Raw genomic sequence first — 27,579 nt, 5'->3', positions numbered from 1 at the left:
GCACATAATTTATTACAAGATTTAGTTGAGGTTTAGGGTTTAGTGAATGATTTGTCCCAAATACAATGCTTTTAGTTTTTGAAATATTTAGTATAAATATTAACGTATTCCGTGCCACCAATTCTGAAACTAACTGCAGTTCTTTGTTAAGAGCTGCAGTCATTTCAGTCGCTGTAGTAGCTGACGTGTTTAGTGTTGAGTCATCCGCATACATAGACACACTAGCTTTACTCAGTGCCAGTGGCATGTCGTTAGTGAAGATTGAAAAAAGTAAGGGGCCTAGACAGCTGCCCTGGGGAATTCCTGATTCTACCTGGATTATGTTGGAGAAGCTTCCATTAAAGAACACCCTCTGTGTTCTGTTAGAAAGGTAACTCTTTAACCACAATATAGCAGGTGGAGTAAATTCATAACATACGTTTTTCCAGCAGCAGACTATGATCGATAATGTCAAAAGCCGTGCTGAAGTCTAACAAAACAGCCCCCAAAATCTTTTTTGCATCAATTTTTCTCAGCCAATCATCAGTCATTTGTGTAAGTGCTGTGCTTGTTGAATGACCTTCCCTATAAGCGTGCTGAATGTCTGTTGTCAATTTGTTTACTGTAAAATAGCATTGTATCTGGTCAAACATTTATTTTCCCCAAAGTTTACTAAGGGTTGGTAACAGGCTGATTGGGTGGCTATTTGAGCCTGTAAAGGGGGCTTTACTATTCTTAGGTAGGGGAATGACTTTTACTTCCCTCCAGGCCTGAGGGCACACATTTTCTAGTAGGCTTAAATTGAAGATATGGCAAATAGGAGTGGCAATATCGTCCGCTATTATCCTCAGTAATTTTTCATCCAAGTTGTCAGACCCCGGTGGCTTGTCATTGTTGATAGACAACAATAATTTTTTCACCTCTTCCACACTCACTTTACAGAATTCAAAATGACAATGCTTCTCTTTCATAATTTGGTCAGGTATACAGTTGAAGTCGGAAGTTTACATACACTTATGTTGGAGTCATTAAAACTCGTTTTTCAACCACTCCACACATTTCTTGTTAACAAACTATAGTTTGTCGGTTAGGACATCTACTTTGTGCATGACACAAGTAATTTTTCCAACAATTGTTTACAGACAGATTATTTCACTTATAATTCACTGTATCACAATTCCAGTGGGTCAGAAGTTTACATACACTAAGTTGACTGTGCCTTTAAACAGCTTGGAAAATGATGTCATGGCTTTAGAAGCTTCTGATAGGCTAATTGACATAATTTGAGTCAATTGGAGGTGTACCTGTGGATGTATTTCAAGGCCTACCTTAAAACTCAGTGCCTCTTTGCTTTACATCATGGGAAAATCAAAATAAATCAGCCAAGACCTCAGAAAAATAATTGTAGACCTCCACAAGTCTGGTTCATCATTGGGAGCAATTTCCAAATGCCTGAAGGTACCACGTTCATCTGTACAAACAATAGTACGCAAGTATAAACACAATGGGACCACGCAGCCGTCATGCCGCTCAGGAAGGAGATGCGTTCTGTCTCCTGGAGATGAACGTACTTTGGTGCAAAAAGTGCAAATCAATCCCAGAACAACAGCAAAGGACCTTGTGAAGATGCTGGAGGAAACAGGTACAAATGTATCTACAGTGGGGAAAAAAAGTATTTAGTCAGCCACCAATTGTGCAAGTTCTCCCACTTAAAAAGATGAGAGAGGCCTGTAATTTTCATCATAGGTACACGTCAACTATGACAGACAAAATGAGGAAAAAAAATTCCAGAAAATCACATTGTAGGATTTTTTAATGAATTTATTTGCAAATTATGGTGGAAAATAAGTATTTGGTCAATAACAAAAGTTTCTCAATACTTTGTTATATACCCTTTGTTGGCAATGACACAGGTCAAACGTTTTCTGTAAGTCTTCACAAGGTTTTCACACACTGTTGCTGGTATTTTGGCCCATTCCTCCATGCAGATCTCCTCTAGAGCAGTGATGTTTTGGGGCTGTCGCTGGGCAACACGGACTTTCAACTCCCTCCAAAGATTTTCTATGGGGTCGAGATCTGGAGACTGGCTAGGCCACTCCAGGACCTTTAAATGCTTCTTACGAAGCCACTCCTTCGTTGCCCGGGCGGTGTGTTTGGGATCATTGTCATGCTGAAAGACCCAGCCACGTTTAATCTTCAATGCCCTTGCTGATGGAAGGAGGTTTTCACTCAAAATCTCACGATACATGGCCCCATTCATTCTTTCCTTTACACGGATCAGTCGTCCTGGTCCCTTTGCAGAAAAACAGCCCCAAAGCATGTTTCCACCCCCATGCTTCACAGTAGGTATGGTGTTCTTTGGATGCAACTCAGCATTCTTTGTCCTCCAAACACGACGAGTTGAGTTTTTACCAAAAAGTTATATTTTGGTTTCATCTGACCATATGAGATTCTCCCAATCCTCTTCTGGATCATCCAAATGCACTCTAGCAAACTTCAGACGGGCCTGGACATGTACTGGCTTAAGCAGGGGGACACGTCTGGATTTGAGTCCCTGGCGGCGTAGTGTGTTACTGATGGTAGGCTTTGTTACTTTGGTCCCAGCTCTCTGCAGGTCATTCACTAGGTCCCCCCGTGTGGTTCTGGGATTTTTGCTCACCGTTCTTGTGATCATTTTGACCCCACGGGGTGAGATCTTGCGTGGAGCCCCAGATCGAGGGAGATTATCAGTGGTCTTGTATGTCTTCCATTTCCTAATAATTGCTCCCACAGTTGATTTCTTCAAACCAAGCTGCTTACCTATTGCAGATTCAGTCTTCCCAGCCTGGTGCAGGTCTACAATTTTGTTTCTGGTGTCCTTTGACAGCTCTTTGGTCTTGGCCATAGTGGAGTTTGGAGTGTGACTGTTTGAGGTTGTGGACAGGTGTCTTTTATACTGATAACAAGTTCAAACAGGTGCCATTAATACAGGTAACGATTGGAGGACAGAGGAGCCTCTTAAAGAAGAAGTTACAGGTCTGTGAGAGCCAGAAATCTTTCTTGTTTGTAGGTGACCAAATACCTATTTTCCACCATAATTTGCAAATAAATTCATTACAAATCCTACAGTGTGATTTTCAGGATTTTTTTTTCTCCATTTGTCTGTCATAGTTGACGTGTACCTATGATGAAAATTACAGGCCTCTCTCATCTTTTTAAGTGGGAGAACTTGCACAACTGGTGGCTGACTAAATACTTTTTTTCCCCACTGTATATCCACAGTAAAAACGAGTCCTATATCGACATAACCTGAAAGGCCGCTCAGCAAGGAAGAAGCCACTGCTCCAAAACCGCCATCAAAAACCAGACTATGGTTTGCAACTGCACATGGGGACAAAGATCGTACTTTTTGGAGAAATGTCCTCTGGTCTGATGAAACAAAAATATAACTGTTTGGCCATAATGACCATCGTTATGTTTGGAGGAAAAAGGAGGTTGCTTGCAAGCCGAAGAACACCATCCCAACCGTGAAGCACGGGGGTGGCAGCATCATGCTGTGGGGGTGCTTTGCTGCAGGAGGGACTGGTGCACTTCACAAAATAGATGGCATCATGAGGAAGGAAAATTATGTGGATATATTGAAGCAACGTCTCAAGACATCAGTCAGGAAGTTAAAGTTTGGTCGCAAATGGGTCTTCCAAATGGACAATGACCCCAAGCATACTTCCAAAGTTGTGGCAAAATGGCTTAAGGACAACAAAGTCAAGGTATTGGAGTGGCCATCACAAAGCCCTGACCTCAATCCTATAGAACATTTGTGGGCAGAACTGAAAAAGCGTGTGCGAGCAAGGAGGCCTACAAACCTGACTCAGTTACACCAGCTCTGTAAGGAGGAATGGGCCAAAATTCACCCAACTTATTGTGGGAAGCTTGTGGAAGGCTACCCGAAATGTTTGACCCAAGTTAAACAATTTAAAGGCAATGCTACCAAATACTAATTGAGTGTATGTAAACTTCTGGCCCACTGGGAATGTGATGAAATAAATAAAAGCTGAAATAAATAATTCTCTCTACTATTATTCTGACATTTCACATTCTTAAAATAAAGTGGTGATCCTAACTGACCTAAGACAGGGAATTTTTACTAGGATTAAATGTCAGGAATTGTGAAAAACTGAGTTTAAATGTATTTGGCTAAGGTGTATGTAAACTTCCGACTTCAACTGTACTTGGATGTGTAGTGTCAGCGTTTGTTGCTGGCATGTCATGCCTAAGTTTGCTAAACTTGCCAATGAAAAAATAATGAAAGTAGTTGGCAATATCAGTCGGTTTTGTGATGAATGAGCCATCTGATTCAATGAATGATGGACCTGATTTTGCCTTTTTTCCCAAAATGTCATTTATGGTGCTCCAAAGCTTTTTACCTGTCATTCTTTGTAATTTATCTTCGTTTCATAGTGTAGTTTCTTAGTCATTTTATTCAGTTTAGTCACATGATTTCTCAGTTTGCAATATGTTTGCCAATCGATTATGCAGCCAGACTTATTTGCCATTCCTTTTGCCTCATCCTTCTCAACTATAAATTTTTTAAATTCCTCATCATTCCATGGAGATTTAACAGTTTTTACTGTCATTTTCTTAATGGGTGCATGCTTATTAGTAACTGGAATAAGCAATTTCATAAATGTGTCAAGTGCAGCGTCTGTTTGCTCTTCATTACACACCACGGACCAACAAATATTATTTACATCAACAACATTTGTATAAAACTTATTGTATAACCTCTTATACACGATATTAGGCCCAGCCTTTGGAACTTATTTTTCCCTAGATATGGCTACTATATTGTGATCACTACATCCAATGGATCTGGATGCTGCTTTCAATCAAAATTCTGCAGCATTAGTAAAGATGTGATCAATACATGTTGTTGATTTCATTCCTGTGCTGTTTGTAACTACCTTGGTAGGTTGACTGATAACCTGAACCAGATTGCAGGCACTGGTTACAGTTTGAAGCGTTTTCTTGAGTGGGCAGCTTGATGAAAGCCAGTTGATAGGGAGGGTGATAGGGGGGAGAGACCTGAGAGAGATAGATGTTTTCCATGCCAATAAAGCCCATTTAATTTGAGAGAGAGAGAGAGAGAGAGAGACATGGGAGGGGGAGAGAGAGACAAGGGAGTGGGAGTGAGAGAGAGAGAGAGAGTGAGGGGGTGATTGTGGGAGAGAGAGTACAATAAGTGACTGTGGGAGAGGGGTTGGAGAGAGAAGGGATATTGGTAGAGAGAGAGAGAGACGAGAGAGAGAAGGGATATTGGTAGAGGGGAGAAGGAGAGGAAGAGAGAGAATGTGTGGGTGTGAGAGGAACAGAGGGGTGTGATCGAGGGGGGTGTCATCAGTTCCTTTCCCTCGCCTCTCACGGGGTGAGAGGGCGGATTCCAGTGCTTATTGGTGTCCCCCTAGCCAGCCTCCCTCTCCCTTTCCCTCCCCGTCCCCTTTCCCTCCCACTCCCCTTTCCCTCCCCCTCCCTCTCCCCCTCCTGAGGTATTCTCGTCCATGACTCACCCGTCCCAGCACTGAGGGGTATGTAACTGCTCTTAACATGGCCTCCTAAAAAAATGACAAGAAAGAAAGAGAAATCTAAACAACATTTGTGGAACGTATTGAGCTCAGAATCACGATGAGAAGGTGGCAATTACTTCTGTTTGTTTGGATTGTTTTCATGTCTGCTACTCTATTCTACTCTGTAGTAATGAATGATGTGGTCCTCTGTAGCTCAGCTGGTAGAGCACGGCGCTTGTAACGCCAGGGTAGTGGGTTCGATCCCCGGGACCACCCATACGTTAAAAAATGTATGCGCACATGACTGTAAGTCGCTTTGGATAAAAGCGTCTGCTAAATGGCATGTTATTATTATTATAATGAGTGGGTTATCTGTTAAACTGCAGGGTGATTGCTGGGAGGATGTTTTGCTGAGTTGAAAGATGTCAAATAGAAAACAGCCCTGTCTGTCTGTTGTCCCTCAGTGGGTTGTCCTGGTGGGTGTCAGCAACCCTCTCTCTTCTCCACTTAGTGGACAATTTCTCTACATATCATTACCACCCGTCATTGACGTTTGTGTGTGTGTCCGATATTGAAAAATACCCTGTAAACACTCTCCATCATTACGTAACCTCACCTGACATTCCTGCTGATGTGTAGGATCAGTGTCTCTTCTGATCTGGTGGACAATAGCCACAGATGTCCCTGACATCTTCTGTGTGTGTGTGTGTGTGTGTGTGTGTGTGTGTGTGTGTGTGTGTGTGTGTGTGTGTGTGTGTGTGTGTGTGTGTGTGTGTGTGTGTGTGTGTGTGTGCGTGTGCGTGTGCGTGTGCGTGTGCGTGTGCGTGTGCGTGTGTGTGTGAGTTGGTTCCTCTCCATGGTAGTTGTGTATTTGGGGAACAGTAGGGTTTATGCAAGGCCTGTTGATAAGCATCACAGTGATCTACTGCTGAAATCTCAGGGTGTGGTAGAGTGAGAGTGGCAATCCATCCCGTGTGTGTGTGTGGGCTCAGTACAGTGGTTGCCAATCATGTTGAAAAGGATATGGGAAATTCCCCCTCATTCCCACAGTCCAGTGAGTGACAATACATGAAGCCGGTTTGACTTTCAGACTTGGCAGAGGTTAGAGGGCACAGAACCTTTCCCTGCTTGATGAGGGAGGAATGTGGAGAGAGAATGAGAGAGGAGAGGGAGGGAGAGGAGAGAGGAGAGGGAGAGAGAGAAGGAGACAGGAGAGGGAGACAGAGAATGAGAGGGAGAGAGAGAGAATGAGAGAGGAGAGGGAGACAGAGAATGAGAGATGAGAGGGAGAGAGAGAATGAGAGAGGGAGCGAGAATGAGAGAGGAGAGGGAGGGAATGAGAGAGGAGAGGGAGAGAGAGATTGAGAGAGGGAGAGGGAGGGAGAGAATGAGAGAGGAGAGGGAGCAGGAGAGAGCGATGGGGAAATGGTAGAGAACAAGCGTGGGATATAAAGGGTTGATGAGGGAGAGAGGGATAGAGGAAAAGGGAGGGAGGGAATACAGGGAGGGAATAGAGGGAGGGAGAGAGAGTGATAGAGGGAAGGAGGGATAGAGTGATGGAGGGATAAAGTGATAGAGGGAGGGAGGGAAATATGTCCCAGATTCCCATGCCATTTAATAGAGAGCAAAACCAAAGTGAGCTGATAGACTGTTAGAGCGTAGGGGAACGTGACAGCGTGTGTGAGTGTGCAGAGATATGTGACAGATCCCAAGCAGGAATATACTTTATGTGCTGGAGTATCAGGCAGTCTTTTCACGCAGGACTTTTTATCTTTACTGACAGATGGAAACTGGCTCTTCAGACAAGCCTCAGACCAGGAACCTGGGATAGCATTATACTGTAGTATGTACACTGTAACGGAAAACTGTGAATTAGTAAATACTATTATATTATATGTGGTACTGGGGTATATTTTTTTAAGATCTTTGTGTTCCTTCCAAATGGAGATTTAATTGGAAGGTCTTTCTCATGGATGTTTGACAGAGTACACACTGGATGATCAACCTACATGCATTCTTTCTATTTGTAAATTGAGTCATATTTACAACACACACAGCATGGAGGCTGCCTGCTGAGGCGCCTCTCTGGGACTCCTCTGGGTGTGCATGTGTGTGTGAGAGACTGACAGAGAGAAGAAGGTAAAGAGAGCAGGTGAGTCAAAGAGATGTACCTCTACAAAGCTACCTGTTCTGACATCCCCAACCCAAAGCAGAAGGGAGCCCCCAAACAAGCGGAGAAGGGCCCAGTGGGACCAACTGGACAGGGGAGGAAATGTCCGCAGGGTTCGGCGGGGCCCAGGGCCAGACCCTACACCCCAATGATGCTGTGGAGTGGGCTGAGAGCCAACACCCCTCTGGAGGTCAAACAGCTGGAGGAGTTTCTCAATGTCCACTCTCTGTCACTACAGGACACTGTGATGAACCAGACCGGCATGGCCTACAGGTAATACTCTACTCTATGTGTGTGTGTTTGTGTGTGTGTGTGTGTGTGGGAAGGGTTATAGGGAAGGGGAGGGGTTATAGGGAAGGGGAGGGGTTATAGGGAAGGGGAGGGGTTATAGGGAAGGAGAGGGGTTATAGGGAAGGGAAGGGGTTATAGGGAAGGAGGGTTATAGGGAAGGGAAGGGGGTTATAGGGAAGGGGAGGGGAGGTGTTATAGGGAAGGGGAGGGGTTATAGGGAAGGGAAGGGTTATAGGGAAAGGAAGGGGAGGGGAGGGGTTATAGGGAAGGGAAGGGGAGGGGTTATAGGGATAAGGGAAGGGAAGGAAAGGGTACATTGTACAACTGAATGCATTCAACCGAAAGGTGTCTTCTGCATTTAACCCAACCCCTCTGAATCAGAGAGGTACTGGGGGCTTAATCGGCGTCCACGTCATCGGCGCCCGGGGAGCAGTTGTTGTTGTTGTAGTATGGGACGGATTATAATGCTGTGAATATTTGATCATTTTTTACATCATTTATTATAGCATTATTATAAGAGTTGTTCTAGTAATAATCTGGTTTTCCGTATTTGTGTAGTCACATGATGATATGTAGATTTATTTGACCATATACATTTTGTTTTCTATGCTTTGGACAATAGTTTGATTTATGTAACATCCGCTTGGCCTGAAACCCTATTGACCGTGCCTACTCTGCCATTGGAATGTTATTGGTATGCCCAGTGGACACCAGCTGAATGTTCTTGTAGAGGTATGTCTGCTATGTGGGATGTCTGGCTGATTGCTACTGTAGTCTTCTGTAGCTTGCTGTTAAGAACTAGCTGGTGTGGGTGTTAGTTGGATCCCTGGGATATTGTTCACCCCCTGGCAAAAACACTTGCTGTGTTTCGCCCCCACTAGAGAAGATTTGTTCTCGTTGTGTGTGTGTGTGTGTGTGTGTGTGTGTGTGTGTGTGTTTTGTATGTGTGTGTTTGAGAACTTTCTACTTCGGGAATCTGGGTGTTCTGTTTGTGGTTCATCGCCATGGTAACCCTATAGAACAGCTGTCAATGTCCTTTTCCAGGTCAGTGTGCTGAACTCCCCCCAGACTACAGTACAGGGTTTATATCGACAGGCTGTGTGTGTGTCTGTGTCTGTGTCTGTGTCTCTGTGTGTGTGTGTGTGTGTGTGTCTGTGTCTGTGTCTGTGTGTGTGTGTGTGTGTGTGTGTGTGTGTGTGTGTGTGTGTGTGTGTGTGTGTGTGTGTGTGTGTGTGTGTGTGTGTGTGTGTGTGTGTGTCTGTGTGTGTGTGTGTGTGTGTGTGTGTATCTGTGTACTCTAGGTGTGTGTTTTCCACTGATATGCCAAGCACTTTGATTACTGTACTTTCATTCCCGTATGTAGAAACATACAGTATGGCCACTTATTGTTGTTAACATGGCCACTCATGGATGTTAACATGGCCACTCATGGATGTTAACATGGCCACTCATGGATGTTAACATGGCCACTCATGGATGTTAACATGGCCACTCAGGGATGTTAACATGGCCACTCAGGGATGTTAACATGGCCACTCATGGATGTTAACATGGCCACTCAGGGATGGTAACATGGCCACTCAGGGATGTTAACATGGCCACTCATGGATGTTAACATGGCCACTCAGGGATGGTAACATGGCCACTCATGGATGTTAACATGGCCACTCATGGATGTTAACATGGCCACTCATGGATGTTAACATGGCCACTTATTGTTGTTAACATGGCCACTCAGGGATGTTAACATGGCCACTCAGGGATGTTAACATGGCCACTCAGGGATGTTAACAAGGCCACTCAGGGATGTTAACATGGCCACTCATGGATGTTAACATGGCCACTCAGGGATGGTAACATGGCCACTCATGGATGTTAACATGGCCACTCATGGATGTTAACATGGCCACTCAGGGATGTTAACATGGCCACTCAGGGATGTTAACATGGCCACTCATGGATGTTAACATGGCCACTCAGGGATGGTAACATGGCCACTCATGGATGTTAACATGGCCACTAATGGATGTTAACATGGCCACTCAAGGATGTTAACATGGCCACTCAAGGATGTTAACATGGCCACTCAAGGATGTTAACATGGCCACTCATGGATGTTAACATGGCCACTCAAGGATGTTAACATGGCCACTCATGGATGTTGACATGGCCACTCATGGATGTTAACATGGCCACTCAAGGATGTTAACATGGCCACTCAAGGATGTTAACATGGCCACTCATGGATGTTAACATGGTCACTCAGGGATGTTAACATGGCCACTCAAGGATGTTAACATGGCCACTCATGGATGTTAACATGGCCACTCAAGGATGTTAACATGGCCACTCATGGATGTTGACATGGCCACTCATGGATGTTAACATGGCCACTCAAGGATGTTAACATGGCCACTCATGGATGTTAACATGGTCACTCAGGGATGTTAACATGGCCACTCAAGGATGTTAACATGGCCACTCATGGATGTTGACATGGCCACTCATGGATGTTAACATGGCCACCCAGGGATGTTAACATGGCCACCCAGGGATTTTAACATGGCCACTCAAGGATGTTAATGTGGTCACCCAGGGATGTTAACATGGCCACTCATGGATGTTAACAGCTGGGTTATGTAGACTGTGTGCAAGTGAAACGGTCTGGAAATTAGAACAACGTCATCTGTGTGGCTCAGGAGTGTGTTAGCCCAGCGAGCTAAAGTCCAAACTCTATTCCATTGTTCAGCCTAGGGGAGGTTTGGAGGACTGGGGAGACTGGGTAGAATGGGGAGGAGGGACGTTCACTAATGTGCTTTGTCCAAGACACGGAAGAGGTGGTTTGTGACTGTTCCATCACATTGAATATGCAGTGAGTACATGAGGAGTTGATGATTACCAGAGACCTTTATCAAAGTGGGTGCCAATCTGTATTTTTTTAATTTATATATATATATATATATAAATATTGAATGACCAGCCCCTTTCATAGATATTTTCACTTGCTGTTTTTCAATAACAATAATCAAAATAGTACCAACATCTATCTTTGTTTTGCCTTTCTACAGTTCATGACATCAGACATCAACGTAATCAATCTAGGAGAGGAGGTATGATGAACATTCTCCTTTATCCCATTGTATATAATGTCCTGACACGTCACGTCTAGCCTAGTAATATTGGATAGGGCTGTGAGGAGTTGAGATTATGAGGGCAGAGGTGGTTATGTTCAGTATGTGTCGCGTGGTCTCTTTGTGTGTGTGTGTGTGTGTGTGTGTCCATTTGACTGATTAAATAGTTTAACCTTGTACAGAAGGCTGTGTGAAGTATAGAGAGGTAGTGTTGTGCAGAAGGCTGTGTGAAGGTTATAGAGGAAGTTTTGTACAGAAGCCTCTTCTCTCTCCCTCCCCCACCCTCTCTCTCTCTCTCTCTCTCTCTCTCTCTCTCTCTCTCTCTCTCTCTCTCTCTCTCTCTCTCTCTCTCTCTATCTTTCTATCTCCGTCTCCCCCTCCCCCCTCTCTCTCTCTCTGTCTCTCTGTCTGTCTGTCTGTCTGTCTGTCTGTCTGTCTGTCTGTCTGTCTGTCTGTCTGTCTGTCTGTCTGTCTGTCTCTCTGTCTCTCTGTCTCTCTGTCTCTCTGTCTCTCTCTCTCTCTCTCTCTCTCTCTCTCTCTCTCTCTCTCTCTCTCTCTCTCTCTCTCTCTCTCTCTCACTCTCTCTTTCTCTGACTCTATTTCTCCCCCCTATCTTTCTCTCACACCCTCTCTCTATCTTCCCCCTCTTTCTCTCTCTCTGCAGGCCATAGCAGAGCCACAGAACCACCTGACCATACAACATGACCCTGCAGGCCACAGTAAATCACTGGAGGCTCCCTGTCGTTACCAGTGACCTCTTTAGCCCAGTGGATTGTGGGAGCTGCTCTTCCCCACAGGCACAGCTGACAGGAAACCAGTGCCCTTATTCAGACATTATCAGATCAATATCATCTGCCTATCCACATCGGTACCAAAATATCAATCTTTGCAGCGCTGGAAAATCAATGCAGGGACTTTCGCTTCAACAAGCACAACAACGGTTTTTCTTTACCCTGTGTAACAGTTATGCAGCCAGATTTGTCCTGCTGAGATTGATCAAACATGCACCTGGTGGCAACAAAGTCAATGTTTTAGAAGGTCTGTAAACTCGTTCCTTGTTTGTTTTGGATGGCTGTCCATATACGGAGTAATCCTGGAGGTCTGCGGTGAGATTTATGTGTGTTTATCAGCAGAGAGAGCGATGGTAAGAGGAAGAGAGTGAGATAGAAAGGGAGGGGTGGAGAGAGAGAGAAAAAAGGGGGGGTAGAGAGAGAGAAAGAAGGGGGGTGGAGAGAGAGAAGGGGGGGTAGAGAGAGAAAGAAGGGGGGTGGAGAGAGAGAGAGAAGGAGGGGTGGAGAGAGAGAGAAGGAGGGGTGGAGAGAGAGGGAAGGAGGGGTGGAGAGAGAGGGAAGGAGGGGGGGTGGAGAGAGAGAAAATGAGGGGTGGAGAGAGAGAGAAGGAGGGGTGGAGAGAGAGAGAAGGAGGGGTGGAGAGAGAGGGAAGGAGGGGCGGAGAGAGAGGGAAGGAGGGGAGGGGTGGAGAGAGAGAGAAGGAGGGGTGGAGAGAGAGAGAAGGAGGGGGTGGAGAGAGGGGGAAGGAGGGGGGGTGGAGAGAGAGGGAAGGAGGGGAGGGGTGGAGAGAGAGAGAAGGAGGGGTGGAGAGAGAGGAAAAGAAGGGAGGGGTGGAGAGAGAGGGAAAGAAGGGAGGGGTGGGGCTGGAGGGAGATAATGAATGTCCCTCTGTAGCTGTATTAAATGTAATAACCCTGTCAGAAGGTCATATGCCTGGACCAACATACTGGACCACATACTGACTGTTTCAATCTGTGTGTGTCTGTGTGTGTGTGTGTGTGTGTGTGTGTGTGTGCACTTCTGTCTGTCTGTCTGTCTGTCTGTCTGTCTGTCTGTCTGTCTAGGTTTCAGAGTATCTACAGAGCGGTAAGGGTTCTTAATCGGAGGTTAGTGAAGCTGTAGTGTGTGGTAAACCAACACTCAAGCCACGCCAAGCGAAACAGCCTCAACGTAAATGCACCGAACTAAACGCGCCAAAAGCTCATATCTTATTGATCTCGGAAAGCAAGTGAATATTTAACCAGGGAGCAGCAGGTGTCCCCAGTAAATACTTAATTGGCCAGACTATCAGAGAGGGTGTCTGACCTGTGTGTGTGTATGTGTGTGTGTATGTGTGCGTGTGCCTGAATTGTGATAAGTGCTTTGTTGGCATCAAAGGTTCCAAGACAATGTTATTCTAGTGCTGATGCCGACTTTTGCTGACAACTTGAAGGTTAGAGAACATTGTTTTCCAGGCTTGGTATAGTATCTGACTTTGGCAATGATGACTGTTGATCATTGTTCCTGTTCTAAGCCTTCTAACGGTGCTCTGTGGGCGGTGTTAAGCTGTTACGAGCTTTACAGCGAGGTTCTGAGCCAAACTCCCATGTCACATTTGGTTGCAACTCTACAGTCTACATAAATCACTTCAAACTTGAGAGGAAATATTCTGGGTGTTACACTACAGTTAGTGTTTCTTTAACTGTTGGGTTGGAAGTGAAACCCACTGGTGGGCCGTGGGCAACACAGAACTATTCTGTCTCCCGAAAGATTGTGTTGGATGATGTGAAGGGTTAGTAAGAGAGATTGAGTGGAGGAGGGAGAGGCCAGGGGAGGTCAGGGAGGACAGTGTTGGACCAGTCCTGGTTCAGTACTGATTTGTCAATATGGTTTCCTAGGTATCCATCAATCATTTTGTCCCCGATACAAATCTAAGATAGTCCATTAGTCGGCGATTGTTTGTGCTAATGAGTATTCTTAGTGTGATTAGTGTCCGTGACACTCATCAGTAAGTCAACCTGGGCACATCAAACACACACGCACACACACACACACACACACACACACACACACACACACACACACACACACACACACACACACACACACACACACACACCTAGACCTTTAAGCAGTTATCCGAGTCAGTAGAGCACAACTCAATCACAAAGATACCCACATTGAGAGGAGAGTCAGTTATACAGTGAGGGAAAAAAGTATTTGATCCCCTGCTGATTTTGTACGTTTGCCCACTGACAAAGACATGATCAGTCTATAATTTTAATGGTAGGTTTATTTGAACAGTGAGAGACAGAATAACAACAACAAAAAATCCAAAAATGTTATAAATTGATTTGCATTTTAATGAGGGAAATAAGTATTTGACCCCTCTGCAAAACATGACTTAGTACTTGGTGGCAAAACCCTTGTTGGCAATCAAGGTCAGATGTTTCTTGTAGTTGGCCACCAGGTTTGCACACATCTCAGGAGGGATTTTGTCCCACTCCTCTTTGCAGATCTTCTCCAAGTCATTAAGGTTTCGAGGCTGACGTTTGGCAACTCGAACCTTCAGCTTCCTCCACAGATTTTCTATAGGATTAAGGTCTGGAGACTGGCTAGGCCACTCCAGGACCTTAATGTGCTTCTTCTTGAGCCACTCCTTTGTTGCCTTGGCTGTGTGTTTTGGGTCATTGTCATGCTGGAATACCCATCCATGACCCATTTTCAATGCCCTGGCTGAGGGAAGGAGGTTCTCACCCAAGATTTGACGGTACATGGCCCCGTCCATCGTCCCTTTGATGCGGTGAAGTTGTCCTGTCCCCTTGGCAGAAAAACACCCCCAAAGCATAATGTTTCCACCTCCATGTTTGACGGTGGGGATGGTGTTCTTGGGGTCGTAGGCAGCATTCCTCCTCCTCCAAACACGGTGAGTTGAGTTGATACCAAAGAGCTCGATTTTGGTCTCATCTGACCACAACACTTTCACCCAGTTCTCCTCTGAATCATTCAGATGTTCATTGGCAAACTTCAGACGGGCCTGTATATGTGCTTTCTTGAGCAGGGGGACCTTGCGGGCGCTGCAGGATTTCAGTCCTTCACGGCTTAGTGTAACGATCCCTGCAGTCTGAGTCGGTTTCTGTCTGGGTATTAGTTTTTCTGCTCGGGATCTCCAGTTTCCCGAGGGTTCTGGAACGCTCCCTGCCTGGTTGCCGGGCAACGTTGCTAGGCGGGAGCTCTCTTGATTTCCGCACCTGCATCCCATCAGCAATCTGCACACCTGGTCCTGATCATCACCCTTCTTAGGCTCTGTCCTAACATCCATTCCCTGCCGGATCGTTAGCCATGAACAGTATGTTTGTCCGTGTATCAGCCTTGGAACTTCTAGCGTTAGTTTTGTTGTTTTGCACCTTTTTGACTTGCTGTATACTTACCTCCGTTTTGTTCTATCTGCAGTCACTCACCCGGAACCTTCACCCAACCTCTGCCTGATGGTCGGCGGCTGCCGAGCCATTACTGGACCTACCACTGCACCCTCAACAACCCATCCACGCCACCCGCTCTGTTCCCTGGATTATTCAGCCTCACTCGTGGATCTATTAAATAAACACTCACCTTTGTTTCAATTTACCTTGTCCTGGTCTGCTTCTGGGTTCTGGCTTAGTAAACCGTGACAGAACGATCCGGCCAGTAATGAACCCAGCGGACCTGGACTCTGTTCGCCATGCCATTACCCATCAGGAGAAGATGTTGGGCCATCATAGCACGGAGCTACAGGAGATCGCGTTGGCAGTTCGAACCTTTCTACCGGTCTGACGGAGGTCCAGAACCAGCGCAAGTTTCCGGTGGAGGATCCACTACCGGTTTCACCCATCTCGCCTGCCGCTTCTGGAGCGGTGTCCTTCCGTGAGCCCAAGGTTCCGACGCCGGATAAATATGAGGGGGAGCTGGGAAGATGCCGTTCTTTCCTTATGCAGTGTGGGTTAGTGTTCGATCTACAGCCCTACTCTTATGCCACAGACAAGGCTAGGATAGCCTTTGTGATTGAGTTGCTGCGTGGTCGAGCGCTGGAGTGGGCTTCAGCCGTTTGGGAACGACAAGACCCCTGCATGGCTTCATACCAGGGGTTCACGGCCGAGATGAGGAAGCTCTTCGACCATTCCGTCCGAGGGAGGGACGCAGCTAGGCGCCTGTTTTCGCTTCACCAAGGAACTCGCAGCGTGGCCGACTTCGTGATCGAGTTCAAGACATTGGCTGTGGAGAGTGGGTGGAATGAGGAGTCTCTGCAAGCGGCCTTTTACCAGGGTCTGTCGGAGCAGCTCAAGGATGAGTTGATCTCCTATCCGGAGCCTAGTGACCTGGACAGCTTGGTAGCCTTGTCTATTCGGGTGGATAATCGAGTCCGAGAGCGAAGGAGGGAGAAGCAATGGGTTCCGTCCAATCGATCAGCTTCTCAGGTTCCAGTCGGGTCGGGGATTGGACCAGAATACGTCGATCATCGTCCACCACACAGGATTAGTGGAGAGGTCCTGTCTCCCGATTCTGAACCAATGCAAGTAGGGCGGCACGGGTTAACCAAGGAGGAACGCCAACTCAGACGTAGGACTAACTGTTGCCTCTACTGTGGTGGTTCGGGACATTACCTCGCCACCTGTTCCCGGCGGTCGTCAAACTGCGCGGCTCGCTAAAGTTGGGAGGACTTTTAGCGAGCCAGTTTCGACCTCTCAATACCTCTGTCAGACCCCGTTTCCCGGCTACCCTTATGAACAGGAATCAGAGCTTAGCGATTAACGCTTTTATCGATTCAGGTGCCGATGGAAGCTTTCTTGATGTCGAGTTGGTGGAACAGCTGGGGCTTTCCAAGGAGCAATTGCCGGAAGCCATTGAAGCGACCACTCTGAACGGCAGTAGTCTGGCACGTATCACGATGAGGACTGAACCGGTTAAGATGCTGTTGTCGGGGAATCATTCGGAGATGATTTCATTCTTCATTCTGCCGTCTTCCCATGTTCCTCTGGTCCTTGGATACCCCTGGCTGAAGGAACACAATCCCACGTTCGATTGGGTGACGGGCAAGGTAACGAGTTGGAGCCTTGATTGTCATGCTAACTGTCTCAAGACTGCCTGTCCCCATTCGGTTCCCAGTCAGGTGATTGAGGCTAAACCCCCAGATTTGTCCCTGGTTCCCGAGACATATCACGATTTGGGGGAAGTGTTCAGTAAGCAGAAGGCTCTGTCACTCCCTCCCCACCGACCATATGATTGTGCCATCAACCTGTTCCCTGGAGCTGTCTACCCCAAGGGAAGGTTATACAGTATCTCCCGACCTGAACGTGAGGCTTTGGAGACCTACATCAAGGAGTCCCTAGCTGCTGGTCTCGTTCGTCCCTCGTCATCACCCCTGGGGGGCAGGATTCTTCTTTGTGGGTAAGAAGGATGGCTCTCTTCGACCGTGTATTGATTATCGGGGTTGAATGACATCACGGTCAAGAACAAGTATCCCCTGCCCTTGATGAGTTCTGCCTTCGACTCCTTACAGGGTGCTACGGTGTTCACCAAGCTAGACCTACGCAATGCATATCACATGGTCCGGATCAGAGAGGGGGACGAGTGGTTGACGGGTTTCAATACACCGATGGGTCACTTCGAGTATCAGGTGATGCCGTTTGGACTGACCAATGCTCCAGCGGTATTCCAGAGTATGGTGAACGACGTCCTGAGAGATATGATCGGTCTCTTTGTGTTTGTTTACCTGGATGACATTCTGATCTTCTCGAAGGAACCTTCCGACCACGTCCAGCATGTCCGGCAGGTTCTGCAGCGATTGTTGGAGAATCGCCTGTTCGTGAAGGCCGAGAAGTGCGAGTTTCACGCCCACACGACATCCTTTCTCGGGTACATCATCTCCAGGGGAGAGATTAGGATGGACCAGGAGAAGGTTAGAGCGGTTCTGGAATGGGCCCAGCCCGGTACGAGATTGCAGCTCCAGAGATTTTTGGGGTTTGCGAATTTCTACCGCAGATTCATCCGGGATTACAGCCGTGTGGCCGCTCCGTTAACTGCCTTGACTTCCAGTATCAGGACCTTCAAGTGGAATCCGGAGGCGGATCGAGCGTTTCTGGATTTGAAGAGGCGATTCACCAACGCACCGATTCTCTCTCAGCCGGACACGGCCCGTCAGTTCTGCCGTTGAAGTGGACGCGTCTGATGTGGGAGTTGGCGCCATCCTGTCGCAGCGATGCTCCACGGACAGTAAACTCCATCCCTGCGCCTACTACTCGTGTCGCCTTTCGCCTGCGGAGAGGAATTACGATGTGGGTAACCGGGAGCTTCTCGCGGTGAAACTTGCCTTGGAGGAGTGGCGCCACTGGTTGGAGGGGGCGGAGCAACCGTTTATTGTCTGGACTGACCACAAGAATCTTGCTTACGTGCAATCGGCTAGACGTCTCAACTCCCGGCCAGGCCAGGTGGGCGTTGTTTTCGGACGATTCAAATTTTTTCCCTGACGTTCCGACCTGGATCTAAAACGGCAAGGCGGACGCCTTGTCCCGGATGTTCTCCAAGACGGAGGAGAGTGGGTCCAAGACCGAGACAATTCTCCCCCGGAACTGCGTCGTGGGAGCTGTTAGGTGGAAGATTGAGGAGGAGGTGATGGCGGCCCTTCGGACGCAGCCCGGTCCCGTAACGGTCCACCCGGTCGGTTGTTTGTGCCTGAGTCGGTTCGTCCTGCTGTCCTCAAATGGTCCCACGCCAGCAAGATGGCTTGTCACCCTGGCGTGGCTCGGACGATGGCGTTTCTTCGCAGACGTTTTTGGTGGCCTGCCATGGCCGAGGATACTCGGGGTTATGTTGCTGCCTGTCCAGTGTGTGCGCAGAATAAGAGTACCAATCGACCCAGCTCTGGACTACTTCACCCCCTTCCTATCCCCCGCGCACCATGGTCGCATCTGGCCCCTGGACTTTGTCACTGGGTTGCCCGTTTCTGAGGGAAACACGGTCGTTCTGACTATCGTGGACAGATTCAGCAAGTTCGCCCACTTTGTGCCTATTGCCAAGCTTCCCTCTGCCTCGGAGACGTCCGAGATCCTGGTTAGGGAGGTTTTCAGGGTCCACGGTTTGCCCAGTGATATCGTTTCCGACCGTGGCCCTCAGTTTACCTCTGCTGTCTGGAAGTCCTTCGGTTTGGCCATTGGAGCTACAGTCAGCCTCACATCTGGTTTTCACCCCCAATCTAATGGTCAGGCGGAGAGAGCCAACCAGAAGATGGAATCCACGCTACGCTGCCTTGTCTCCTCCAACCCCACCTCCTGGGTCTCTCAGTTGCCTTGGGTTGAGTATGCCCACAATACTCTCCCCTACATCTGCCACTGGGATGTCTCCCTTCCAGTGCCTGTATGGCTACCAACCTCCCTTGTTCCCTTCTCAGGAGAAGGAACTCTCAGTGCCCTCTGTTCAGGCCCATATTCGTCGTTGCCACCGGACCTGGCATCGGGCCAGAAAGGCACTCCTTAGAGTTTCGGACCGGTATCAGCTCCAGGCGAATCGTCGCCGGATCCCCGCTCCCACCTATACCATCGGAGATAGGGTCTGGTTGGCTACACGGGATCTTCCTTTACGGACTGAGTCTAGGAAGTTGTTACCGAGTTCATTGGTCCGTTTGTGGTGGAGAAGGTGATCAATCCGGTGGCAGTTCGACTCAAACTACCGAGGACGCTCAGAGTCCATCCCACCTTTCATGTCTCCTGCCTCAAGCCTGTTCTCCTCAGTCCTCTGTTGCCTCCTCCGCCTCCTCCTCCTCCTCCTCGGATGATCGGAGGTGGTCCTGCCTACACGGTGCGACGATCATGGATTCCAGACGGCGGGGCCGGGGTTTCCAGTATCTCGTGGACTGGGAGGGGTATGGTCCTGAGGAGAGGAGTTGGATTCCGCGGCGACAGATCCTAGATGCTGACCTCATTCGTGACTTCTACCGCCTCCATCCTGGCGCTCCGGGAGTCCGCCCGGTGGCGTTTCGCCGGAGGGGGGTACTGTAACGATCCCTGCAGTCTGAGTCGGTTTCTGTCTGGGTATTAGTTTTTCTGCTCGGGATCTCCAGTTTCCCGAGGTTCTGGAACGCTCCTGCCTGGTTGCCGGGCAACGTTGCTAGGCGGGGAGCTCTCTTGATTTCCGCACCTGCATCCCATCAGCAATCTGCACACCTGGTCCTGATCATCACCCTTCTTAGGCTCTGTCCTAACATCCATTCCCTGCCGGATCGTTAGCCATGAACAGTATGTTTGTCCGTGTATCAGCCTTGGAACTTCTAGCGTTAGTTTTGTTGTTTATGCACCTTTTTGACTTGCTGTATACTTACCTCCGTTTTGTTCTATCTGCAGTCACTCACCCGGAACCTTCACCCAACCTCTGCCTGATGGTCGGCGGCTGCCGAGCCATTACTGGACCTACCACTGCACCCTCAACAACCCATCCACGCCACCCGCTCTGTTCCCTGGATTATTCAGCCTCACTCGTGGATCTATTAAATAAACACTCACCTTTGTTTCAATTTACCTTGTCCTGGTCTGCTTCTGGGTTCTGGCTTAGTAAACCGTGACACTTAGTGTGTTACCAATTGTTTTCTTGGTGACTATGGTCCCAGCTGCCTTGAGGTCATTGACAAGATCCACCCATGTAGTTCTGGGCTGATTCCTCACCGTTCTCATGATAATTGCAACTCCACGAGGTGAGATCTTGCATGGAGCCCCAGGCCGAGAGAGATTGACAGTTCTTTTGTGTTTCTTCCATTTGCGAATAATCGCACCAACTGTTGTCACCTTCTCACCAAACTGCTTGGCGATGGTCTTGTACCCCATTCCAGCCTTGTGTAGGTCTACAATCTTGTCCCTGACATCCTTGGAGAGCTCTTTGGTCTTGGCCATAGTGGAGAGTTTGGAATCTGATTGATTGATTGCTTCTGTGGACAGGTGTCTTTTATACAGGTAACAAGCTGAGATTAGGAGCACTCCCTTTAAGAGTGTACTCCTAATCTCAGCTCGTTACCTGTATAAAAGACACCTAGGAGCCAGAAATCTTTCTAATTGAGAGGGGATCAAATACTTATTTCCCTCATTAAAATGCAAATCAATTTATAACATTTTTGACATGCATTTTTCTGGATTTTTTTGTTGTTATTCTGTCTCTCACTGTTCAAATAAACCTACCATTAAAATTATAGACTGATCATTTCTTTGTCAGTGGGCAAACGTACAAAATCAGCAGGGGATCAAATACGTTTTTCCCTCACTGTATGTTATACCTTCTTTTAGAGATGGAGAATCTTTCACCTCATTTCTCTCTCTCCCTCCCCTCCCTCATCTCATTCTCTCCCTCCCCTCCCTCATCTCACTCTCTCCCTCCCCTCCCTCATCTCACTCTCTCCCTCCCCTCCCTCATGTCATTCTGTCCCTCCCCTCCCTCATCTCACTCTCTCCCTCTCTCTCTCTCTTTCTCTCTATCACTCTCCTCTATGTATCTCTCTGTCTCTGTCTCTCTCTCTCTCTCTCTTTCTCTCTCTCCTTATCTCTTTCTATCTCCTCTACCTGCCTCTCTCTCTCTCTCTCCCTCCCCTCCCTCATGTAATTCTCCCCCCCCCCTCATCTCACTCTCTCCCTCTCTGTCTCTCTCTTTCTCTCTATCACTCTCCTCTGTTTATATCTCTATCTCTGTCTCTCTCTCTCTCTGTCTCTCTCTTTCTCTCTCTCCCTATCTCTTTCTATCTCCTCTATCTGCCTCTCTCACTCTCTCTCCCTCCTCTCTCTCTCTCTCTCTCTCTCTCTCTCTCTCTCTCTCTCTCTCTCTCTCTCTCTCTCAATTCAATACAATTCAAAGGGCTTTATTGGCATGGGAAACAGATTTTTACATTGCCAAAGCAAGAGAAATAGATAATAAACAAAAGTTAAATAAACAATACAAAATTTAAACAGTAAACATTACACTCACAGAAGTTCCAAAGGAATAGAGACATTTCAAATGTCATATTATGTCTATATGCAGTGTTGTAACAATATGCAAATAGTTAAAGTACAAAAGGAAAAATGAATAAACATAAATATGGGTTGTATTTACAATGGTGTTTGTTCTTCACTGGTTGCCCTTTTCTTGTGGCAACAGGTCACATATATTGCTGCTGTGATGGCACACTGTGGTATTTCACCCAATAGATATGGGAGTTTATCAAAATTGGATTTGTTTTGGAATTCTTTGTGGGTCTGTGTAATCTGAGGGAAATGCGTGTCTCTAATATGGTCATACATTTGGCAGGAGGTTAGGAAGTGCAGCTCAGTTTCCACCTCATTTTGTGGGCAGTGTGCACATAGCCTGTCTTCTCTAAGTGTGTACATAGTCAAAGCTTTCCTTAATTTTGGGTCAGTCACAATGGTCAGGTATTCTGCCACTGTGTACTCTCTGGTTAGGGCCAAATAGCATTCTAGTTTGCTCTGTTTTTTTGTTAATTCTTTCCAATGTGTCAAGTAATTCTCTTTTTATTTTCTCATGATTTGGTTGGGTCTAATTGTGTTGCTGTCCTGGGGCTCTGTGGGGTCTGTTTGTGTTTGTGAACAGAGCCCCAGGACCAACTTACTTAGGGGACTCTTCTCCAGGTTAATCTCTCTGTAGGTGATGGCTTTGTAATGGAAGGTTTGGGAATCGCTTCCTTTTGGTGGTTGTAGAATTTAACGGCTCTTCTTTCTCTCTCTCTCTCTCTCTCTCTCTCTCTCTCTCTCTCTCTCTCTCTCTCTCTCTCTCTCTCTCTCTCTCTCTCTCTCTCTCTCTCTCTCTCTCTCTCTCTCTCTCTCTCTCTCTCTCTCTCTCTCTACCCTGTATAAGCAGTAGTTTAAGAGGTGATCTCCCAGGTCTCAGAGAGAGTCAGTCAAGGAGACACTTCCTGGAGTGCTGCTGCTATAGGAATAAAACTGTGCTGCCAGTTGTGCTAATACGGTGCATGAAACTAAAGTACAAAATGATTTTCTTTCACCTGAAAAACATTCTGCCAGCTATTCATAGAAAGTCCTGATCAGTGTGTTGGAGTATTGAACAGTATATATCCTGACCAGTGTATTGGACTATTGAACAGTATATATCCTGACCTGTATATTGAACAGTATATATCCTGACCAGTGTATTGGGGTATTCTACAGTATATATCCTGACCAGTGTATTGTGGTATTCTACAGTATATATGCTGACCAGTGTATTGTGGTATTGTACAATATATATCCTGACCAGTGTATTGTGGTAATCTTCAGTATGTCTCCCGACAAGTGTATTGTGGTATTCTACAGTATATATCCTGACCAGTGTATTCTTCAGTATATATCCTGACCAGTGTATTGTGGTATTCTACAGTATATATCCTGACCAGTGTATTCTTCAGTATATATCCTGACCAGTGTATTGTGGTATTCTACAGTATATATCCTGACCAGTGTATTCTTCAGTATATATGCTGACCAGTGTATTGTGGTATTCTACAGTATCTCCTCCCCATATGTTAGTGTAGTGATGTTTTTTTTTTCTTTTTTTTTTTTCACATTTATTTAACCAGGTAAGCCAGTTGAGAACAAGTTCTCATTTACAACTGCGACCTGGCCAAGATAAAGCAAAGCAGTGTGATAAAAACAACAACACAGAGTTACATATGGGGTAAACAAAACATAAAGTCAAAAATACAACAGAAAATATACATACAGTGTGTGCGAATGTAGTAAGTTATGGAGGTAAGGCAATAAATAAATAGGCCATAGTGCAAAAATAGTTACAATTTCGTATTAACACTGGAATGATAGATGTGCAAAAGATGATGTGCAAATAGAGATACTGGGGTGCAAATTAGCAAAATAAATAACAATATGGGGATGAGGTAGTTGGGTGGGCTAATTTCAGAATTGCTGTGTACAGGTGCAGTGATCGGTAAGGTGCTCTGACAACTGATGCTTAAAGTTAGTGAAGGAGATAAGAGTCTCCAGCTTCAGAGATTTTTGCAGTTCGTTCCAGTCATTGGCAGCAGAGAACTTGAAGGAATGGCGGCCAAAGGAGGTGTTGGCTTTGGGGATGACCAGTGAGATATACCTGCTGGAGCGCAGACTACGAGTGGGTGTTGCTATGGTGACCAGTGAGCTAAGATAAGACAGGGATTTGCCTAGCAGTGATTTATAGATGACCTGGAGCCAGTGGGTTTGGCGACGAATATGTAGTGAGGGCCAGCCAACAAGAGCGTACAGGTCACAATGGTGGGTAGTATATGGGGCTTTGGTGACAAAACGGATGGCACTGTGATAGACTGCATACAATTTGCTGAGTAGAGTGTTGGAGGCTATTTTGTAAATGACATCGCCGAAGTCAAGGATCGGTAAGATAGTCAGTTTTACGAGGGCATGTTTGGCAGCATGAGTGACGGAGGCTTTGTTGCGAAGTAGGAAGCCGATTCTAGATCTAACTTTTGATTGGAGATGCTTAATGTGAGTCTGGAAGGAGAGTTTACAGCCTAACCAGACACCTAGGTATTTGTAGTTGTCCACATACTCTAGGTCAGACCCGCCGAGAGTAGTGATTCTAGTCGGGTGCGCGGGTGCAAGCAGCGTTCGGTTGAAGAGCATGCATTTAGTTTTACTAGTGTTTAAGAGCAGTTGGAGGCTACGGAAGGAGTGTTGTATGGCGTTGAAGCTCATTTGGAGGTTTGTTAACACAGTGTCCAATGAAGGGCCAGATGTATTATATCACACATCACAAGTTTTTCCACCCCAGTCCACCACAGAGACCTGTTAAGAGATGCCACAGTAACGAGTGAGAGGGCAAAGTCAGTGTCTGGGGGCAACTTCAGTGTCTAGGGTCAACATCAGTGTTTGTGGGCAACGTCAGTGTCTATGGGCAACGTCAGTGTCTAGGGTCAACGTCAGTGTCTGGGGGCAACATCAGTGTTTGGGGGCAACATCAGTGTCTGGAGGCAACGTCAGAGTCTGTGGGCAACGTCAGTGTCTAGGGTCAACGTCAGTGTCTGGGGGCAACATCAGTGTCTGGAGGCAACATCAGTGTCTGGAGGCAACATCAGTGTTTGGGGGCAACGTCAGTGTCTGGGGGGAACGTCATCCTGCTCTGAACAGCGCCTGTTCTTGCTTTGACCACCAGGGGGAGCCCTGGCCATGCTGTCAGTTCCTCTCTGATGGATGAAAGGACATCCCTGGATGGATATGATGGGCCAAGCCAGCTACTGAAGTGTGTGTGTTTGTTTATGCGTGTTTGCATTTAGGTGTTTGCATGTGTGTATACAGCTTGTTTAAGTGTGTGTACATGGAGACGCCCTGCCTGCAGTAATCATGCTGTGAGTCAGACTGAGAGCCAGGCAGTGGATAGCCCTCATGAATTGTCTGTGTGTTTGTGTCTCTATGTGTGTGTGTGTGTGTGTGTGTGTGTGTGTGTGTGTGTGTGTGTGTGCTGTCTGTGTGTTTGTGTGTCTGTGTCTCTGTGTCTCTCTGTGTCTGTGTGTGTGTGTGCTGACCGATGATAGATGGTCAGTATGGAGTAGAGGTCTAGTCCCTGGTGTCTCTTCCTTCAGTATGGAGTAGAGGTCCAGTCCCTGGTGTCTCTTCCTTCAGTATGGAGTAGAGGTCTAGTCCCTGGTGTCTCTTCAGTATGGAGTAGAGGTCTAGTCCCTGGTGTCTCTTCAGTATGGAGTAGAGGTCTAGTCCCTGGTGTCTCTTCAGTATGGAGTAGAGGTCTAGTCCCTGGTGTCTCTTCAGTATGGAGTAGAGGTCTAGTCCCTGGTGTCTCTTCAGTATGGAGTAGAGGTCTAGTCCCTGGTGTCTCTTCAGTATGGAGTAGAGGTCTAGTCCCTGGTGTCTCTTCCTTCAGTATGGAGTAGAGGTCTAGTCCCTGGTGTCTCTTCAGTATGGAGTAGAGGTCTAGTCCCTGGTGTCTCTTCAGTATGGAGTAGAGGTCTAGTCCCTGGTGTCTCTTCAGTATGGAGTAGAGGTCTAGTCCCTGGTGTCTCTTCCTTCAGTATGGAGTAGAGGTCCAGTCCCTGGTGTCTCTTCAGTATGGAGTAGAGGTCTAGTCCCTGGTGTCTCTTCCTTCAGTATGGAGTAGAGGTCTAGTCCCTGGTGTCTCTTCCTTCAGTATGGAGTAGAGGTCCAGTCCCTGGTGTCTCTTCCTTCAGTATGGAGTAGAGGTCTAGTCCCTGGTGTCTCTTCCTTCAGTATGGAGTAGAGGTCTAGTCCCTTGTGTCTCTTCAGTATGGAGTAGAGGTCTAGTGTCTGGTGTCTGGTGTCTCTTCAGTATGGAGTAGAGGTCTAGTCCCTGGTGTCTCTTCCTTCAGTATGGAGTAGAGGTCTAGTCCCTGGTGTCTCTTCCTTCAGTATGGAGTAGAGGTCTAGTCCCTGGTGTCTCTTCCTTCAGCATGGAGTAGAGGTCTAGTGTCTGGTGTCTGGTGTCTCTTCAGTATGGAGTAGAGGTCTAGTCCCTGGTGTCTCTTCCTTCAGTATGGAGTAGAGGTCTAGTCCCTGGTGTCTCTTCCTTCAGTATGGAGTAGAGGTCTAGTCCCTGGTGTCTCTTCCTTCAGTATGGAGTAGAGGTCTAGTGTCTGGTGTCTCTTCCTTCAGTATGGAGTAGAGGTCTAGTCCCTGGTGTCTCTTCCTTCAGTATGGAGTAGAGGTCTAGTCCCTGGTGTCTCTTTCTTCAGTATGGAGTAGAGGTCTAGTCCCTGGTGTCTCTTCCTTCAGTATGGAGTAGAGGTCTAGTCTCTGGTGTCGCTTCAGTATGGAGTAGAGTTCTAGTCCCTGGTGTCTCTTCCTTCAGTATGGAGTAGAGGTCTAGTCCCTGGTGTCTCTTCAGTATGGAGTAGAGGTCTAGTCCCTGGTGTCTCTTTCTTCAGTATGGAGTAGAGGTCTAGTCCCTGGTTTCTCTTCCTTCAGTATGGAGTAGAGGTCTAGTCCCTGGTGTCTCTTCCTTCAGTATGGAGTAGAGGTCTAGTCCTTGGTGTCTCTTCCTTCAGTATGGAGTAGAGGTCTAGTCCCTGGTGTCTCTTCCTTCAGTATGGAGTAGAGGTCTAGTCCCTGGTGTCTCTTCCTTCAGTATTGGGTAGAGGTCTAGTCCCTGGTGTCTCTTCAGTATGGAGTAGAGGTCTAGTTCCTGGTGTCTCTTCCTTCAGTATGGAGTAGAGATCTAGTCCCTGGTGTCTCTTTCTTCTTTCTGCTGAGCTTCTTATTTCTCCTGATTCCATCCCTCGTCACACACGGACACAGTTTCATTTGAGTAATCTCAGGAGAGATACTGTTCCACATACAGCATAGGGCCATTTATAGACCCATAGCTTTAGATAACGCTCCACATTCAGCATAGCGCCATTCATAGACCCATAGCTTTAGATACCGCTCCACATCCAGCATAGCGCCATTCATAGACCCATAGCTTTAGATACCTCTCCACATTCAGCATAGGGCCATTCATAGACCCATAGCTTTAGATACCTCTCCACATTCAGCATAGGGCCAATTATAGACCCATAGCTTTAGCAATCCCTCTGGCACGCTTGAGTGGAGCGCTAACGTTGTGTAATACTTATTGTTGTTATGCAATGTAGCTTACATTCAGAAGCCTTTATCTAACTAAGACAGTGCAGGAGGTGATAGGGTCATAGTGTGTGTGTGTGTGTGTGTGTGTGTGTGTGTGTG

At 47.1% G+C, this 27,579-nt stretch overlaps 1 protein-coding gene across 3 annotated transcripts in view; it reads left to right on the top strand.

Moving 5' to 3' along the window:
* Positions 1-27,579, top strand: part of LOC121566939 (voltage-gated potassium channel subunit beta-1) — a 178,652-nt gene that overhangs the window by 15,373 nt on the left and 135,700 nt on the right. Inside the window, exon 1 of one of the 3 annotated variants that reach the window (XM_041876879.2) lies at positions 7,138-7,962. The exons of the other annotated variants lie outside the window; for them this stretch is intronic. Coding sequence (XP_041732813.2) covers positions 7,685-7,962 — 278 coding nt within the window. The 5' untranslated portion in view covers positions 7,138-7,684. Of the gene's footprint in view, positions 1-7,137; positions 7,963-27,579 lie in introns of those variants that run through there. 3 annotated transcript variants of the gene reach the window in all.

The sequence above is a fragment of the Coregonus clupeaformis genome, unplaced genomic scaffold (genome assembly GCF_020615455.1).
Source record: "Coregonus clupeaformis isolate EN_2021a unplaced genomic scaffold, ASM2061545v1 scaf0343, whole genome shotgun sequence".
NCBI classification, from domain to species: Eukaryota; Metazoa; Chordata; class Actinopteri; order Salmoniformes; family Salmonidae; genus Coregonus; species Coregonus clupeaformis.
The sequence above is the reverse complement of the archived record's forward strand: the minus strand, read 5'-3'. Positions and strand labels throughout refer to the sequence as shown.